Genomic DNA, 20026 nt, shown 5'->3' with positions numbered 1-20026 from the left:
ATTTTGTGTCCATACCCTCTTGCTGCTGGATAGTTTAGACTCTCAGAGATGGAAGGGATGCAGTTAGTCAACCCCCAGCCAGGTGCAAAAGTCCCCTCCACAATATTCTGAGTTTAGTTTTTGTTTTCTCCTGGCTGACAAAGTTCAACTTTAAGACCCATAATAAAAAGCTCTGGTTCCTGCCTGGAACAAGTCCATGTCAGATCTCATTTCAAGACTTCCATTGGCACTGCCCCAACCTCTACTAAAACACACCGCCCCTCAAGCCAAGCTCAGTATCAGGGCCATCCTCACATGCTGGGATTGCCAGAGGTTCAAACCTGAGAGTTCAGTATGTTTACTGTGAGCCTTAATTCCTCAATGGATGGGAGTAACTCCAAGCCAATGGGCCACGACACCTAAACAGCATGCTGAGCCGTCTCTCCTTGTTTTCCATCTTTCTACCACATTAATAAGGAATCACCCTGCTTGTAGGTCCACTCAGTGTAGTGAATGCACACCCCCAGGCAGCTCTTTAGCATCCTGTTGTCTCACCCAGGCTTCAAGATGATTTTGTTCAGTATCTAACCTTGGAGTTGTCCTGAAACTGCTTTCTGGGGATTCTGAGTCTGTTTGTTCCCCTCATCTCTCCTTCCAGGACCTCCTTTCTATGCCATTTTTCTAAGGCTGGGGTGACCCTGACTGTCCCCTGAAGAGCACTTTTATCTGCTTCTCTTAGAGACTATTGGTACTTTGCATAGTCGTGAGAGTTTCTCATGAAACAGAGAAACAGGAGTGAGTAGGTGGGTGAATGGGAGTCTCTAATGACTATCAAGCAACATCTCAGTGTTTTAACAAATCCATTGTTTATTTGCTTCTCAGTACTTCTCAGCCAAGAGAAACTTGGTACAGGGTGTCCCAGGATGGGGTGAGGCTGGAAAAGGACAATCTTCTAGGGCTCTTATTTTGATCCCTGAAATCCTGAGACTGAGGAGTCAGGTCAGATTTCTAGTCAGCTCAGCCCCCCATGGCTCCTCTGCATCATCGCCATTTCTCTGTGTATAGGGCCATGCAAGCAAGGAGGTGGAACTGGGCATCGTTTAACGCAGACACTGCCTGCAGGATTTCACTTGATCATAGATGTCGCAATTCTGGGCACCCATTTCCAACAAGCTTACCGAGCTCTACTCTGCCAGATGCCATCTATGCCAGGTGCCTTTACACGCCACTGAAGCCTCACACTGGAAAATAGGCAGTGGGGTTACCAGTTTTTTTAGATGAGGAAATGGAAGCTGAGAGGTTTATCATGAAGTTCATTTGGACTCAGTTTCCTACGTGCATACACTATGGGCCAGAAAGGGGGCAATCTGAGAGCACATCTAATCCGACCTTGACTCCTGAAGGGTCCAAGGACTCAGCTTCTTTGCCGCATCCCTCAGGGCTGCTGCTTGGGCACAGTGGCACTGCTTCTCTCATTGAATCCCAGATGCCAGGCCATTTAAGACCTTTGATTTAGTTTGGCTCTATTCTGGGGGTGAGGCTGACCTCTGGTGGCCACCTGGTTAATTAATTTGCTCAGGTCATTGGTTTAAAAAGAAGGGGGCTAAGGTTCTGGCTCTAGGCAGTTTGCAGGGACAGAGACATGAACGAGGTAGTAGCTGCCTTGCAGGAGCTCACAGTCTGGCAGAGACTCAACTACAGAACCAGTGAAAAATGGAAGTACAGAGGCCATGAGATCACAAAAGAAACAGTATTAAGCACCCACAATATTTATCTCATTTACTGCTTCTAATTACCCTCAGTCACTTATTTTTTCTGACTGGTTATTTAAAAAAATATTTCTAGTTTTTCAATTACAGTTGACATACAATATTATATTAGTTTCAGGTTTACAACAGTGATTAGAACAGGGGCGGGGAAACTTTTTTCTGCCAAGGGCCATTTGGATATTTATAACATCATTCGGGGCCATACAAAATGATCAACTTAAAAATTAGCTATGAAAAAAAGCTCCTAGATTTATTGAATTTTGAGTCCCGCCTGCAGTTGCCTTGGCAAGGGCCAGACCAAATGATTTCACGGGCCATATACGACCCTCAGGCCGGACATTCCCCACCCCTGGATTAGACATTTATATGACTTACAAAGTTATCACCCCAATAAGTCTAGTGCCCATCTGACATCATACATGGTTATTACAATATTATTGACTATATTCCCTATGCTGTAGTTTATATCCCATGATTATTCTGTAACTACCAATTTGTACATCTTAATCCCGTCCCTTTTTTCATCCAGCCCCTCAATCCCACTCCCATCTGGCAACTATCAGTTTGTTCTCTGTATCTTTGAGTTTGTTTCTGCTTTGTTCATTTATTTTGTTTTTTAATTCCACATATAAATGAAATTGTTTGGAATTTGTCTTTTCCTATCTGACTTATTTCACTTAGCATAATACCCTCTAGGTCCATCCATGCTGTCACAAATGGCAAGAGTTCCTTCTTTTTTATGGTTAATACTCCATTGTATTGCGCCACAACTTCTCTACCCATTCCTCTATTGATGGGCACCTTGGCTGATTCCATATCTGGGCTGTTGTAAATAATGCTGCAACGAACATAGAGGTGCATAGGTCTTTTTATTTTTATTTTTTAAATCTATCTTTATTGATTTCAGAGACAGGAAGGGAGAGGGAGAGAGAGAGATAGAAACATCAATGATGAGAGAGTCATTGATCAGCTGCAGCCCACAACCCGGGCATGTGCCCTGACCGGGAATCAAACCCTGATCACCTGGATCCTAGGTCGATGCTCAACTGTTGAGCCACGCCCGGCCGGGCTGCATAGGTCTTTTTGAATTCATGTTTTGGGTTTCTTCATATAAATACCCCAAAGTGACATTGCTGGGTCATATGGTAGTTCTATCTTTAATTTTTTGAGGAACCTCCAAACTGTTTTCCTCCAGACTGTGGCTACACCAATTTACAATCCCACCAACAGTGCACTAGGGTTCCCTTTTCTCCACATCCTTGTCAGGCACTTCCTAATATTCCACACTTGATAAATAATCATGGCAGCCCAGAGATGTTCCAATAGTAAGGGGAGCCAGGATGCAAACTCAGGTCTTCTGACGCTACTGCACCCAGTTCAACCCCAGGGAAAGGCTCTGTGGGAGGGACACGGATCCTACTGGATGAAAAGGAGGCAACCAGGCAGAGAGCCACAGGAAGGCTGTTCCTGGGAGAGGGAAGGGCATGAAGTTTGTGAAAAAGCATGGAGGGTGCGAAGAAACGGTGTGAGGAAGGGACAGGCAGGGAGGAAGGCCTGGGAGGAGGCAGGGGCTGGGTTGTGAAGGGGCTGGGCACCCTGTGAGGAAAACTTGAGAGTTTTGAAAGGAATGTGAAAGGGTCATATTTTAGTTTCTAAAGCTGGTTCTGTTTCAGTGGGAGGGTAGGTTGAGGGGGCGACCTGAAGCTGGAGGTCTATTGTCAGTGATGTTAACCTGAACCAGGCGTGGGGAAGGGTGGGAGATCTTGGGAGCCAGGAGGTGACCCGTGCTGCTGGCTGGGGTAACCAAGTGGATGGTGGTGCCAGCACTGGGAAAGAGCACTTAGCTGGAGAAGGTTTGGGGACAAGGTGGTAAGTTTATTCATTTATTCAACACGTTTTTTAGTGAGTGCGGACTCTCAGCACGCAGTGAAGCCTGGTGCTCTGCAGACGTGTGTGGGGATTTATGAATGGAGATGAGAGGCTTCTGTCTCCCAACCCCAACCCCACTTCCTACTCCTCCCTGGACCGCCACCCACTCCCTAACACCCGCCGGCAGGGGCAGATTCAGGCGTGAGGAAGGAGAGACACGGGTCACCCTGCCTCCGGCACACTCAGCCCTGCCGCCCAGAGGAGCTCAGGCTCTGGGGAGGAGGCGGCAGCGAGCGAGCCGGGCGCCGGTTCCGATCCCGCCCTGATGGGTGCCCACGTCTGAATTCATTACTGAGCCGCAGACGCCGGGCGCTCCAGTTTCCCTTCATTAATTAAAATAGTGCATATAATCTGTCTCTGATTTAACGTTCCAGAGGCCCTGGCGAAGGCCAGCAGTGAGGAAATTCATTAGAGGAGACTGTTCACTGTCGGTTCATCTGCTCATTCTTATTAATTTTACCTGCGTAACCCATCCCTGGGGGGAGGCAGGGGCAACGCGTTTTTTTTTTTAAACATAGGCTTAAATTCACCACAAAACCTGATGAAAAAATTTGTTTTGACTAAAAATTAGACTTTTTAATTTAAGGTGGGAAGTGGATACATTTGGGATTGGACACTGTCTTTCAAATTATCTTCCTCCAGCCCAGTTATAACTTAGTTGACCACAGGCTGAGATTCAGGCTGCCTGCTGCTTACAGCATCAAGTCCAGCCTCCTCTGGAGGCATTTCGGGCTGTGGCCTAAGCCCCGGCCCCCACTTGCCACTACAGCTTCCAGCAGCCACACTGGCCACTACTCCCTGTTCACAAACTACACTGCACTTCTCTACCCCTGCTCCTTTCACGTGCTGTCTCCCTAGCCAGGAATCCCCCACACCCCTCCAATCCCCGGCTCAGATGCCTCCTCTTCTCTTCCAGGAAGTCTTCCCTGATCTTCCCCTACTCTGATCACAGAGCAGACATCTTGTGCTTCCCGGCAGAATGGTGACTTCATCCCACGCATCCCCACTCCAGTATCACCCGAGTGCACGGCCCAGGTCCCACCCACCTTCACATTGTAAAGTGTCTGTGCCCTTCTGGCCTCTGGAGGATGCCACTCCTGTGTGCGTGTGGAATATAGCAGAGGGCAGATCTAAGCGAGTGAATTAAATACTAGAATGTTTACACTGTGGGAGACCCAAGTTCAGGGGGAGCTAGAAGAATCGGGCCAGCAGCAGACAATTAGGACTAGTTAATAACTGCAAGCAAGGTGAACAGGTGGGGCTGTGACTACAGCCCGGGTGAGAGGTAAGGAAGATGCGGGCAAACAAAAAAAGGGCAAGATGCATAGAAATGATGAGGTATCAGCGGGACCTGGGCCAACCACAGCAGCACTCCAAGGACAAGGAGACCACAGACGGTCCTTAAAAACATTTATTTTCAGGGCAAGGGGTCATGTGACATCATCACATCTATGAAAATGGGGTAAAAAACAGGCTCTGGGGGATCATGTTTCCGAATGATAGCAGTCACAGCACACGTTCTCCAGCTCTGCAGAGGTCTTGGGCTCTCACCCTTGAAAAGTCGTTAGGTTGGGACAATCATCTTCATCTATCTTTTTGGTTTTGGTGAAACTATTGGACAGTGTAACATTTATTATTATTTTTGCACATAATTATGATGCTAACCCAGCCTCATGCAGTCTTCATGCTCAGCTCCGTCAGCACAGGGCTCCGTCCATCCTGCTCTCTGGGTCTATATCCAGGTCTCTAATTCTGATTGGGCAAAATTGAGGGGATTCATCTGATTTTGTTAAGTGTGCTTATTAGCAGATGCATGCTGTTCTACTACCTTCTCCAGGGCCTCAGCATCCCGACTCCTCCTGAGCGTCTTATCACTCATTCAAATTACAGAGGAATTAACTGCAGACCTCGGGTACAGGCTGGGGGCGGGCAGGAGCAAGGGAGGAGGTGCTCAGTGGGATGTGAGCAGGGCCCCTGGCAGCCCCAACCTCCCACAAACAAGGAGAGCTTCCAGTTTGATCAGTTTCAATTCTAATCTTATTCAAAGAAGGGGTTCCAATGTGTTCAAGTTTGAAAGCCACTCATCTAGCTCCATTCCCTTCTTACTCAAATGAGAAAACTAAGGTGCAAAAAGTGAAGGGGCCCTCCTCAGGATCACACAGCGAGCCAAATGGACCTCACGTTTCTGGATTCCCAGGCCAGTCTCCTGCTGTAGCATGTCAGGGTGATGCCACCCCAACATTCCAGATGTGGAATGGCCAGCCTTAAAGGCAGAAAATGCAATTCCAAAAAGGGTCCCACAATGCCATGGCCACTGTGGGCAGCATGAGGTTGGACCTGGATAAGAATCCCCGAAACCTGGGCAACTGGCAGCATCTTTTAAAAATATATATGTTTTTATTGATTTTTAGAGAGAGAGGAAGGGAGAGGGAGAGACAGAAACATCGATGAGGGAGAAACATCAATCAGCTGCCTCCTACACACTCCCAACTGGGGATGGAGCCTGCAACCTGGGCATGTGCCCCAACCAGGAATTGAACCAGCGACCTCTTGGTGCATGGGATGACACTCAACCAACTGAGCCACACTGGCTGGGCTCTGGCAGCATCTTTTTACATAGTTATGAGATTATTCTGAGAAGCAGCACCATGAAGTGGGAAGAGTGCCAAGGAGGGCCAGGTGCCCTGAGTTCTGGTCCTTCTCAGAGGCCTTCAGACTTTGGGCAGGTGCCTTACTCTCAGAGCATGGTTTCTTCATCTGTAAAGAGTCAGGGACACTACTTCCTACTGTCCCAGAGTTGGGAAGTGACCACAGATGGAAAAGGGCTTCATGAACTTTAAGAATTATCCACATGTGAGATCCCCATTTAAAAAAATTTTAATTGCCAGGATATCTATTTTTTTAGCCCAGATATTAAGTATTCTCCTTTCTTTTTTCATTAAGAAAGAAAAGAAAAGAAAAGAAAAGAAAAAGAAAAGAAAAGAAAAGAAAAGAAAAGAAAAGAAAAGAAAAGAAAAGAAAAGAAAAGAAAAGAAAAGAAAGCCAGCCTCATTCCTGGTTGAGGTCAAAACATCTGTAAATAAAACATATTCTATCACACTCTAGCTCCATAGCCAAGACAGAGCATCTGACCCAGTTTTTACAATTTGATGTCCAGGAGCCAGGTCTCCACTGTCCACCTGGTTCAAGAATACTGGGCTTGTTAACAAGTGGACATCTTGGTCCCCAAACGTCCAGCTACGGGGCCCCTGAGTCTGGTAAAGTGTTTCTTTAAAATGGGAAACGGCAGGAATAAAAGAGCTACAGTAAGCTGTCCACACTCTAGTATGAAGGAGTGGAATTTGTTTTTGAGGAAATACTGTTTAAAAAAGAAGGCTAAGACCACACTTCCTATGTTTCTTCCATAGGGCCATCTTACTCCAGGGTGGCAGGGTTCGAAGGGACACAGGTAACATCCAGTCCAAATGCCACATTCACAGGAGAAGAGACCAAGGCCCAGAGAGGGAAGAGACCTGTCCAGGTCACACAGCAGGTTAGAGGTCAGGCAGAGGACAGTGGGACCCTCCTCCTTCCCCCTATAACACACACTAAGTCACAGAGCTCCACCAATCAGTCTCGGACAGATGAGGCAAAGAGTCACAGTGGACACAAGCCTTGTCCAGCCCTTTAGAGTTACACATATACCATGACTTGATCTTTCTCGGGAGGGACTAGTTCAAAAAAGAATTCTCTCAGCAATTCATTTCAAAAGTATAAAAAAACCACGTGTTTTCCCCCCACACTGCTAAAACTACATCTGCATATGAATCTAGTTTGCATCTAATTTTTAAAAACATACAAAAGGGGTGGTCTACAAACACAGTTTTTCCAACTTGTCACAAAACAAAACGATCCACGGCTTGACCTTCCCGTCATCCTGTGATCAATGTTTTTAAGACCCTGGAAGAAAAGAGGAAAAAGAATGAGAGGAAAGAAGTCCACTCTGTCCAGTCAACTGCATGTTAAGTGGAAGGTGGTTTGATGACGTTCCCTGTAGTTAGATGACGTTCACTTTTCCGTTTTCTGTGCATCCTCTGAAGACAACGTAAGGCCTTGTACCCAGAAAGTGCATAACAACAGTGGCTAAATACGGAATAATGTGCATTACACAGCAAAATCCTTCTGCTTTTCATAAACTATCAACTTTTTTCTAACTTTTCCTGCCCTGTTAAAAACCTGCCAGAAGGCCGTGGTGACGGTGCCTGCTCCCGACTGTTCGGGCGATCCTCTAAGGTCATCCCTCCTGCCCTGGGCCTCCTGTGGGGGGGGGCAGACCATGTCTGCTCTCTCTAGGAGGATCTGCAGGGAATATTCCCTTCAGCCTCAGAAACAGAAAGAAACCGCTGGTCCTTTTCACCTTGTAGGCGCCTGTAACGTTCACAGCTGGTAGGTGGGAAGCCGAGTGCCGTGGAGAACATACTGGTGATACCACCTGCTCATCGTAGTATGTTCCTACTCTTGTTCTGTATCCTTCTGGTTGCCTTGATTTATGTATCTTTTTCTTTTTTATTACACATCTTATAAATGATCTCAATCTCTTGTGACACAGGAATATAAATACAAAAATGACTGAGAACATGTACTTACTCAGTCATATGTGGTCATCTGGAGCTGGGAAGCGAAGGGCTTTGTACGTGTTCAGATCACTAACTGTGACCTTGCCGTGGGACTGCGTCTCCCCGACCGCGTTGGCCGAATGGCACTGGTACACTCCCTCGTCTTCCTTTCTCAGGGGGTTGATCTGGAAATAAAGCAAGCAAGCAAGTTCATATAGTTCTATATGGTACAGCAAAATCACCTCCGGTATTTAGTCTTGGTGATACCTGAGCGCTTCATTCCTTTTCAAAATAAGCTAGAGCTCACCATCTTTTTGCCTTGGCCTCCAAGGAAGAATTTAGATTTCTTTCTCAGTACCCTCTATCTTGGCTCTCATTTTAATGTTTCCTCTGCAGTCCTGCCTTTTACTGTGAGCTACCTTAGGTCCTCTGATTAAAAGAGAAAGGTATAGATTATAAGGAAAATATTGCAAATTAAAAGAACAAAAATTTACAGCCCAAGGAATGGCCCACAAGGGTTCCCAATGGAGGCAGCCTTCACAAATTAACACCAAAGAAAACCTTTTTCTCCACACTTCTAATAAAGTGTGGGAATGCTAGGGTCACAGGGCCCTTGGATGCTGTCCAGCCTAAAGCCCTCTTTTAACAATTGTGGACACTGAGGCTCAGATTTGAAAAAGCCACGGACCCAACTGCATTCTGAGCTTCTGAGCTGGGTGCCGAGGAATCAGCAAACCCTGCAGAGATGGTGGTGAAGTGGGGAAGATACCCCCAGAGCGCAGCCTGCTCCCCCTGCCCCTGCAGGGCAGATCCACAGCAGCTCTCCCCTCTCTTGCTTTCTCTTGTTAGAACGACCTCTATCCATTGAGAGTCACTCTGTAGACTGGGAGGCTCTATGCGCACCATCTCATTTTGAACTCACGCCAATCATGGGTGAAGGGGGAGCATCGTTAATCTCATGTTACAGGAGACTTCCAGGTAAGTCACAGACTGTTAGAATCACATGTCCCTTGCACACTGTCCAGCCCAAAGCCCTCTTTTTTTAATTGTGGACACTGAAGCTCAATGAGGTAGAGTGAATTGGCCAACATGGACTTGTCACTCTACTGCTCCTTCAAACACATGGCATTCCCCTGTCTTAGCAAAACTGCTGCAAGTGGCACAGAAGAGCCATGAGAGGATGTGGAAGTGCCGTCTTCCCTCATCAGCCATGTGGTCTCGGGCAAGTATATTAGTTTCCTATGGCTGCTGTAACAAATTACCACACACCTAATGGCTTAAAGCAACGCAAACTTATTATCTACACTTCCTGAGGTCAGTATTCCGAATGGGTCTCAGTGGGCTACAATCAAGGTGTCAGCTGGTTGCTTCTTTTTTAGAGGCCCTAGGGGAACATCCATTTCTTGCCTTTTCCAGTCTATATGGGCTGCCTGCATTCCTTGGCTTGTGGCTCCTTTCTTCCATCTTCAAAGCGAGCAATGGCAGGTCTTGTCTTTCTCACACTGTCATCTCTCTGGCTCTCTCTCCTGCCTCCCTCTTCCACACTTAAAGGACTCTTATGATTTCATTGGGCCTACCTAGATAATCTGGGGTAACTTCCTTATTAAAGTCAGCTGATTAGCAACCTTAATTCCATCTGCACCCTACTCTCCTCATGCCCTATAACAGAAACCAGTCACAAGTTCCAGGAACTAGGACATGGACCTCTTTCCAGGGCCATAATTCTGCCGACCACTGAAGACGACAGGCTCGCAGGGGTTATACTGCCTGCCCTGCTTTCCTCAAAGTTCTTACAGGCTCCAATGGGAAGTGGATAAGAGCAGCTTTGAAGCATGTAACATGTTACAGAAATAGGAAGGGTGCTTTATAAGGGCCAATCCTGAACAAATGAGATACTCACCAAAATCCAAGCTGTGGCCTCATGGTCAGAAGGACCCCCTCGCACCTGGACAGCTATATTGACATGGTCCCCAGGCAGGTCCTCCAGAACCTGGGTGCCCTGGGGAGACTGTGTGACCTAAAGAGGAAAGCCAGAAAGCCAGGAGTGGTTTAGAAAAAGCATTTCTGGGAACTACCACCCCACAGACATGTTTGCTGTCTTCATCTTCCCATTGACTTGAAGGCCAAAATCCTAGTAGCTCTTATTCTTGTTACAGTGCCAGTCATGTTTAAAACCCAGATGTATGACCAGACAGCACACCCTGATGGACAGCAAAGATGTGGGCACCACCACCATCTCGCAGAAGCAGTTCAGAACTCCATGGTCTTTCTCAGGGCTGCTGAGACAAGGGACAACCTATGCTGTGATCCATGCTAGTCTCTCAGAAATTGATCTGCAGGAAGATCTAGTTTTGGAACAGGATTGGGTTATCTGCCACCAGCCAAGTCTTTCTAAAACCCAAATCTAGTAGTCTCCTACTTCATTCCCACTGATCTAGGCTAAACAGCAGAACTTTCTGGACAGCTGAGTAGCCAAGAGAGCAAATGCCACAGGAAGGATGGCAACTGCCCTTCTCTGGGGTGGGCTTTAGGATAAAGGTTTTGAGGCATAAACCTAGAGGCAGAGGAATGGTACATAAGATATCCCTTTAAAATCCTCTTATCCACATATAAAGATATGCACACAAACATGCTTAAATGAAGAAAAAAACATTTACACCCCCCCCCTCTCTCTCACACACACACACACACACACACACACACACACACACACACACACAGTTCTTGGATATAAATACCTTCCTCCACATGATGACTGGGGGAGGCACAGCCTTCACCTCACAGGACAGGTACACCTGTGCCCCAGTGACGTTGTGAACACTTCGGGGTGGAATGATGACCACAGGAGCTGGAAGAAGACAGGCAACACAACCTTTACCCTGCCAGGTCCCAAGGACCCCGCTTCTAGAATTCCCTGCTAGCGGTGAGCCTGTTAGGCCAGTCTAACCTGAGGAGAGCAGTGGCCAACTAAAGCTCTTCATGCGTAAAAAACAAACTCGTAGGCAAGGAGTCAAGGAAGAGAGTTTGCCTTAGACCTGGAAGGATGCCTGCGTGCTTCCTCACCCATCACCTTTGTTCCGCCAGCAGGAAAACAGGGATCAAGAGAGAAAAGGCAACTTCTCAAAGTCACCAGCATGTCTCCGGCAGAGCTCCTGTCTCGTCACACTCCCTCCCAGAGCCCCAGCTGCCATCTGCTTTTGGCTCAACTACACGACAGGGCGTTGGGCTCTGGGAGGGGCTGGTGTTGCTTCACCAACAGCGGAGTCTTCTAACAGATGGGCTTTTCTCCTTCCGCGTGGAGGGCGTTTCAAAGAATAATGCCCATAGGACAGCTGCATCTGCCCTCGAGCTGAGACCCCCGTCGTCCATTCAAGACGCTCATTTGCATATCACACACTCACAGACTCCACTGGGCCTCCCCCACCCCTAAAGGCAAAACTGCTGGCCTGGAAGCCGTGTGAAGGCTGGGAATCAGGCAACGTGGATCTAGGCTGCCAGAACATTACACAAAGGAAAGGGAAGCTGTGGGCTCGCTGGATGGGACCAGAGAGCATGTGGGCATCTGAGTTAGAAATTCTTAGCTCATACGCCACACCCTGCCCTCCTCTCTGTGCCTAGCATCTGCTCTGCTCACATGGGGACTGAAAGAACCAAGTCCACTGCCTTGACTTTCATGCCCTCTGTTGGCCCCTCAATGTACCCGCCTCTGCATGGAATGCACTGCACAGCTCCAGACGTGGATGGCACCCCATCGTGCAGGGCTGAGAGGGTATGTGTTCTAGTCCAGGACCAGGGGGTTTGCCCCGCACTGACCTGCTGGTCACAGCCTGCTGTGCAGCCCAGGCACTTCCAACTGGTCTCACCTGCACAGGAAGGTAAGCTTGGCCCACCCTTGCATCTGGTCCCACGGTGTCTTGGGCAAGGGGAAATGTGGTCTCTGTCAATAAATGCTCTCTGCTCAGTTTTGCTGGACTTTAAGATGCCAATAACACCCCATGCTTCACAGGGTTGTTGAGCTGATCTTACCATGTGATGAGTGTGAAAGTGGTGGTTTAAGTTAACATGATATGCAAGTGGGGGTCAGGAGCAGGTCTAGTAAACAGATGACTGGGTGAAGAAACACATGACAAATAAAAAAGCAAACACATTCATTCTTGAGCCATCCAACTGCAGAGCGTAGGGGCTCCTGAGGCTTTCCTGGTGACTCAAGAAAAGCTCAGCAAGCCAGCCGTGGAGAGGAAAAGAACAAAGGGAGGGAGACAGAAGGCTGGAGCAAAAGGGGAGAGGGACAGGAGTGAAAGGACGAAGAGATGAGACTGGTCTGGCTCCTTCAGACAGACTGGGAAGCAGACCCTGTCAAGCTGCTGCCAGAAAAACTTTGGAAAACTGTCTTAGAGCCACAGAGTCTCAAACTAGAGGGGCCTAACTCCCCAAGATCCTGTGCCTGTCTGTGATGTTCTCATCTAGCCTCCACTTGCATGCCTCTAGTGACAGAGAACTCACTACCTATGGAGACAGGCCCTTCATCCTTGGAAGGCTCTGCTGGTAAGAAAGCTTGTCCTCATTGTAGCTAACACCCACTTCCCTGTGGCTCCCACCTGTTTATCCCAGGCTGCCGTCTGAAGCCCTACAGCCCCCCGGGTGCCCCAAGGAACTCCAGTGATTTGAATACAGACACTGCCCTTCTCCCCCACAGACTTTCTTCCTCCTAAGCCTGATCAGTTCACTCCTTCAGTTGTGCCCATCTCACTGCCCTCTAAGCACCAAACCCCTATTTACCTCCCTGAGTCTAGCCAACATCACCCCAGGGAGCCAAGATCTTAGGCTTTTAACACTGATGCATCCCAGCCACCTGCCCTGCTGCCACAAAGAACAACACCCCTGCTCTCTGGCAGGAGCCCCATCTGCACAGGCGACAAAGAGAATCTGATTTATTCCCGTTCTCCTGCCAGCATGGCCTCTCCCGGAGCCCAAGCCGGTCCTTGAATGGCTCACTGTGGGAACAATCAGAACCACGTCTTATTCCAAAGCCCTCAGTGGATTCCAGAGGGACACTCAATCAACGTGTTTTACTTTTGTTCATGTAAGGTCATAAATTTTAAATGAGATTTCATCAATCCCTTTCATGCCTAAACGAATAAACCAGTAAATCACATTTCCCATTTCTCTCCTTGCATTTCCCTCTCCCTCTCTTTCAATAACTACAATTAGGAAAGACCATCTTGCAAATACTGTCTTTGCCACTGATTTCATGGCAGAAAATGCCATTTCTTTTACAAAAGAGCTTTTGATGATAAAGTGACATTCAAATTTTTACTTTTAAATTTATACCCAGCACACTCACTCTTTCTGGCATACAGGTCTAAGTTCTGACCGATATGTACAGTTGTGTAACCACTGCCATAACCAAAAAGAGAACAGTTGGGTTATCTCAAAATTTTCCTCATTTTTTTTCAAGTGTCTCTTTGTCATAGTAAGCTGTTTTCAATTTTAACCTGTCTGATTTTACATTGAAAATATTTTTATCCACAACAGCTCTTTATGATCAGTCACCATCATCGTCATCATCATAGTAACAATGGTAACAATGCTACCGGCTAACACTGAGCTTGCTGTGCACTCAGCACTCTTCTGTTTACAGGGATTATTAACCCGTTTGATCTTTCCAGCCATCTCGCCAGCTGCCAGCTGGGAGGGCTAGCTGGGGTCACTCAGCCTTAACTGGTGGGACGAAGATCTGAGCCCAGGGATCTGGCTCCAAGCTGTGTCCACACCATTTTGCCCTCTCCTTACATGACACTTCCACATACACTACTCCTTTTTGGAAAGACTGGAAGGGAGAGAGAAAGAGAAAGAGAGAGAAAGAGAGAGAAAGAAAGAGAAAGAGGGGGGGAGGTGAGAGACACACATCAATTGGCTGGGGATTGAGCCTCTAACTGAGGTATGGGCCCTTGGCTGGAATCAAACCCGGGACCCTTCAGTCCGTGGGCCAATGCTCTAACCACTGAGCAAAACCTGCTTCACACTTATTTTTAAAGTGAGACATTTGTTATTCTGCAGGGACGCCATTTTAGTATAAGAAAACCCTTAGGGATTGTGTTGGGGGTCCCCAAGACCACCCCTAGGTTCAATGATTTGCTAGGAGGACCACAGAACTCAGCATAGTTTTACTCACAACTGTGATTTATCACAGCAGGAGACAAAGTAAATCACCAAAAGAAAAAGGCACATGGGGCAAAGACTGGGGAAACCAGGTGTAAGCTTCCAAGAGCCTCTCCCAGTGGTCACACAATACATGCTTAATTTACCAGCAATGAACTGTAACAACATGCAAAATGCCATCTACCAGGAAAGCTCACTGGACACTCAGTGCCTGATGGTTTTTATTGGGGGAGTCACCTAAGCTCCCTCTGCCTACTACATGCCGAAATTCCAGGCTCCCAGAAAGAAAGCAGCTGTGCAGCTACCCTCTGTTCAGTTTAAGCACAGTGAGCCACCATCATCAGTTCTGGGCGTGGTGGGAACCCTCCTGAAATCCAAGTTCCCAGATGCCAGCCAAGGGCCACCCCTGCCAGCAGGCCTATCTAATTTGCTGACTCTGCTATGCTGACTCTTTTCTGCGCAGGAACGAAACCCTCCAGGTGTCACCCCAAGGGAACAGCTTTTGTGAAGATAGCATTAAATGGGTGATGTGTCCTTAACACCAGCAGGGCATTACCGCCCTACCATCCCCAAGGGCTCATTTGCGTGTGGCACTGGGATGCTCAATGTCATGGCTATCGAAGGCAGGAGGAACTCAGGTTCAAATCCTGTCTCTGCCACATCCCAGTGCTATGACTTGGCTTCAGTTTCTTCTTCTTTAAAATGGGTACAGGAGTCCATTCTCCCTCCCTTCCCCTCCCCATATGCTATTGTGAGGAACAGTTACGAGACCCTTTGCAAACTCTAAAGGCTTCCATGGAGGGACTTGAGGACTCGGCAGGTCATGCTTCCCCGAGGGTGGTCTCCTCAAAAATGGCTCTACTGGTGCCTGGTGAGCAGGCCTATTGGTGGGCTCTTCCTGGAGGCTCCAGAGGCCATGGTCCTTCCTCGGGCAAGCCCAGGGCGAAATCTTACCGCTGCCAGAGCTGCTACACTCCTAGAAGAGCCAGACTTTCCTTTCTACCTGCCTTTGACAAGTGTCAGGTGGCTTTCAAGGGGGAGGATGGTGCCTGGTCGGCCCAGTCTGAATGTGCCAGCTTTGTCTTTCTAGCTGTTCCTTGCTCAATACTCATTTCTTTCAGCAACAGCCCTAGAAATGCTGGGACAGCACAAATCTACCCATCAGGTAACAGAAATAGTCACCCAGGTGTGTCCCAACAAAGGCAGCACTGAAGGCGGGCAAAACGGACCAAGGGAACCTCAAATGCCCAGGGTCCCAGTCAACAACAGGAGCCTGGCAAGTTGCCAACTGTTTCTTCCTTACCCACACATGAAGATGAAGATAACCCTCATCCTCTGGGGTGAAGGGAGAGAATGAATGCAGCTGTGTCATTAATGGTGCGGATCTGTACAAATGAAAAGGTGTGATCTGTCCCCCCACCCCATCAGCCGTGTCCTTGGTGGCTGGAATGAAAGATCTTCTCAAAGGCCTCCAAGATTTCCTTAAAGTGAATAGTGCTAGGGAAAGAAAGAATATAAAAAATCATCCCCCAGGACCCCATCTGCCTGCAGGAAAAAGCGCACCACCAAGAGTTTAATGATCGACGCACTGAACAGCCCTGATAATTTATGCTAATAGTCACCTTACGATGTAGAAAGAGAAACAGCTTAATCCTGCTCCCCACAGCCTGCGTCTCAAACCCCTCCCTCGCGTGAAAGGCTTTTGAGCATGAGGCCCCCCTTCTTTGTCCCTCTCACAAAGTGGCATTCGCTGCCTCTCCTGGTTACCTGGTAACACATGCTTTGCAAAGACAGATTTCTAAGTGGAGCTGGAATTCCAACCGAGGTAAATTTTTCAAGATTCAGGGTCTTAAGAGCTCACTGAAGCTTCGCGCGCTCAGTGTCCTGGTGGGCACTGGCACGGGACCCTGTTCCTATCTAATGCAGCATTCGAAACAGGACATCACCCTGCTGTCTGCAGGATCCCACCCCCTCCCAACGTTATGATCAGAGTGCATGCCTGGAACAGCACAGCCTTTTAAAGTAATGGTAGCAATAACAACATAATGCCACGCCACCTTAGAGTTGAGAAACAGAACCAATAATTCAGTTCAGAATGAAGCCTCACCCCTCTCAGCCTGGCACTTATGGCTTGCAGTGAGCCTGCCCTGAACTACTCCGGGCCTCACCTTCCCCAGCCATCCCACTGGGTGGCTGCCCAGCAGGCCCATTGTTCACACTCACTACAGGACCTCCTACCTCTGTGCCTTGGTTCATGCTGTGCCTCCCCCATCCCTCAACCCAGGACTTTTCTACCCATTCTTCAAGACTCCTTTCACATGCTTGCCCTCTGTGAAGCTACTCCTGTGCCTCTAAGGAGCCATCACCAGTGCTAAACAGAAGAACCAGCAACAAGCCTTGGGGGAAAAACAGGAGGGTAGTTCCAGACTGAGAAGCCCTCAAGACTCAAGAGTAGCTAATATGTGGCACCTTCCTAATCAGGTTGCCAGTGGCCTAGAGATGCATGGCCCCTTCTGAAAAGAGCCAGGAAAACCGAGGCTGGAGCCTCACATCAGCTGGGAACTAGCCTCCTTCCTCAGTTTTCCTTTCTATTAAATGGGAGTGAGACCTGACCATGGTAGTTGTAAAAATCGAGTAAGAAGATGGGATGCAAACACGATTTCCAACAGTAAAGAATTATTCACATGTGGGAACACAGTGGGTCTTCAATAAACATGTGTTGATCAGAGGATGACTCTCATTATTAGGCATTTTGGGGCATTTCAGAGCATCAGAGGAAAGGGAAGCATTTAAGCCTAAAAACTGTTTCCAAATGCTCCTGAGAAGCAGGCGTAAGGACACCTCCCACACTGTGCGGAACTTGATACATATTTACCCGGCCTCATTCTGTTCAAGCCCGGAGCTGCATAGTGAAGGAGCTGCTGAGTAGCTGAGGAGGGGTGGCTTTATTGCCAGTGTTGAGGCAGAACAGCTGCTGCTGTGATCAGTCTGCTTCGCTTCAACCAGGGTCCCCAGGGGCATTGTTAAAAAGTGCTCCTGCTTCGTCCTCTGTCTAGAGGGTGGCTTCTGGGCCGCAGAGTGAGGTGCCACTTCTGCCTTAGTCACCAGCTAGGAAAGGCCCTCCCTGTCCCCACCTTCATGCTTCACCAGGACACAGAAACAGGGGCCACACAAACATGTCAGGACAAAAGGCAATGGGAAGACAGTGCCTGGTCTGCAGTGGATGACAACTGCTAGTGGGGAAGGAGAAGTAAATTCCAGGGAGGCCTGATGCCTGTCACTAATGGGATCATTAAAAGCAGCTTCTGTATTGCCTCCATTTGGCTCCATGAACATCTTTACGCCCGGGGCCCATGCCTGAGGTGCGCCTCAGGGCCCATACATCAGAGTGGAGGGGCTGTCACATTTACTTGTCATTTGGTAATTTTCAATGAATTAGGGGTATGGGGTTTCCATCTGCCATCTGGCCTCACTCTGGTAACCATGGCAACCACCACCTGCCTGCCTTAACACTATCAAGTCCTGTCCTGAAAGAACACAGAACAGGGTGTAGGAGACCTGAGAGCTGTCCAGGCTTTACTGGGCACCCTGACCAGTTCCCTGCCCCCACTCCAAGTCTCAGTCTCCTCTCCAAATAGATTTGGTCTAAATATCTTAAATATCTTCAAGGCATCTCTCTCTCTTGGGAACAGAATGCTACTCCTGGGAAAAACCATCTGAGACTGAGACCATCCATACCAGCAAATTCTGGGGACCTGGTCAGCATTTATGTCTCCTGCATGTAGAGAGAAAGTGTTACCTGCTGAAGACAAAGAGAACTGCCTGTGAATTAACTGCTGAGGAAAGCAGATTTTAAGAAAGAGTGACAGGAACTAGAAAAAGGAAGGAGGCAGGACTGTTTAAGTGCCATAGGGCAGAAACAAAGGGACCTCAACAGTGGCTCCACAGGGGCTGACATGACTCAGAGGGAAGAGACCAGCCCAAGGTCACTCAAGGGGAAGTGCCAGCCAGCTCTCCTCCATGGAAGGCCCAACTAGGAATGGCCAGCAGTGCTGTTCCTGTAGTCCAGGGAAGCCTCAGCCTCCTCAATGGGCTGTACATTGTTTTCATGTTTCGGGACAGGAGCTTTCCTGCCCCATCTCCAACAACTCCGTTCTCCTGGACATGCATCTACTCAGAAGGCTGGGGGGGAAAATAATAATAGGAACTTCCCAATGCCTGTTAAGTCCTTTCCCCACCCCCAAGGCTTCTTTGTTGGAACACAAGTCATTACACTGACTTAGGCATTTAGGTCTGGAGTTGGTCTCCAGGCATGGGCCGGAACCCCAAGCTGGACTCCTTGGGACTCAACCAAGACTCTCCAGGCAGTGTAGAAAGGGGCAGTTCTCCAAAACCTACTAGGCTGGCAGGGTGCGTCTCTGGGCATCCCTTTACTAATGTTTTATTTTTGTTTGATTTTTAAAAATTACATATAGAAGGTGAGCAGCAAGAACACCCATAGACAACTTTACTGTGATGTTAATGAAGTTTAAGTTTCTAGGTCCCAAGCAATGACTAATTTTCGATTCCTTTAAAGTGGGACCCTCCAAATTGTATAAGCCTTGGCCCCACAAACCTGGGTCTGTCCCTGAAGGCACCATAATCTTTCCAGAGCCTAGGTCTCCAAAGGTCTTACCTGTCTTCAGTGGGCCCCAGCCCTGGTCTGGAGGTCTCCTCCTCCTCTAGCATCTTCACGTTCCCTCCCTCTGCAACCAAACAACCCGCTCCGGGGAACTGGGCCCAACGAGCGCCTCTCACTCCCAAACTCCTAGTCTTGCGGAGGAAAACATGCCAGGCCTGTGAATAACTTCATCTGCAAGTACTTAAGTACCAAAAGGGACAGCGGGTTGCCCAAATTCCGACCAGCTCAGCGCCTGGTGTCCCCATGAGCTTGGTAAGGGAGGGTGCCGGGTGCGAGTCCCAGCCCCGGCCTCCCTGAGCACCTTGCCAGATAGAAAACTGCTCCCTAGGAGCAAACAGAGCCTCCGGCGGCGCTGCCCGCCGTGGCGCACGGTGGGGGGGAGGCGCATCCTTTGCCGCCGCCCCAGAGCGTTAGGGTCCCTCCTCCTCCCGCCTCCGCACCGAGCGGAGGACGCCGCACTCACCGAATTCGCAGGGCCCGTCGCGCACCTTGCGCAGGTGGCCGGGGTGCGGGCGGGGCGCGCGCCGGGCGCGCAGGCGCAGTGCGCAGACGCTGGGGTAGGAGCGGCCGTCGGAGCCGCAGACGGCGCCGCGCTGCGCACAGACGCAGAGCCCGGTGCCCTCGGGCGCGCCCCCCGCGGCGCGGCTCGCGCACACCAGCTCGGGGCCGCAGCGCGCGCCGGCCGCGCCCCCGCAGCGCGCGCCCTCGGCGCCCAGGCAGCGCGCGCAGCAGCCGCACTCGTCGCGCGCGGGGATCCCGGGCGCCGGGCAGCGCGCGGGCGCCGGGCAGCGCTCCGGCCGACACTGACCGCACTCGGGGCGCCGGCCGCCCGCGCCGAGGAGCCCGAGCCCCAGGGCCGGCGGCGGCAGCAGCAGGAGCAGCAGCGCGAAGAGCGCGGGCGAGCGTGGCAT

At 49.3% G+C, this 20026-nt stretch overlaps 1 protein-coding gene across 1 annotated transcript; it reads right to left on the bottom strand.

Moving 5' to 3' along the window:
• Nucleotides 1-5070: 5070 nt before the first annotated feature.
• Nucleotides 5071-20026, bottom strand: IGFBPL1 (insulin like growth factor binding protein like 1; the record flags this gene model as incomplete). Its single annotated transcript, XM_081151004.1, has 5 exons — nucleotides 5071-7616; nucleotides 8304-8457; nucleotides 10173-10289; nucleotides 11011-11120; nucleotides 19579-20026. The coding sequence occupies 4 exons, from the start codon at nucleotides 20024-20026 to the stop codon at nucleotides 8308-8310; spliced, it is 825 nt and encodes a 274-aa protein (XP_081007130.1). The 3' UTR covers nucleotides 5071-7616; nucleotides 8304-8307.

Source organism: Miniopterus schreibersii, assembly GCF_964146895.1.
Source record: "Miniopterus schreibersii genome assembly, chromosome: 11".
In the NCBI taxonomy this organism is placed as follows: domain Eukaryota; kingdom Metazoa; phylum Chordata; class Mammalia; order Chiroptera; family Miniopteridae; genus Miniopterus; species Miniopterus schreibersii.
The sequence above is the reverse complement of the archived record's forward strand: the minus strand, read 5'-3'. Positions and strand labels throughout refer to the sequence as shown.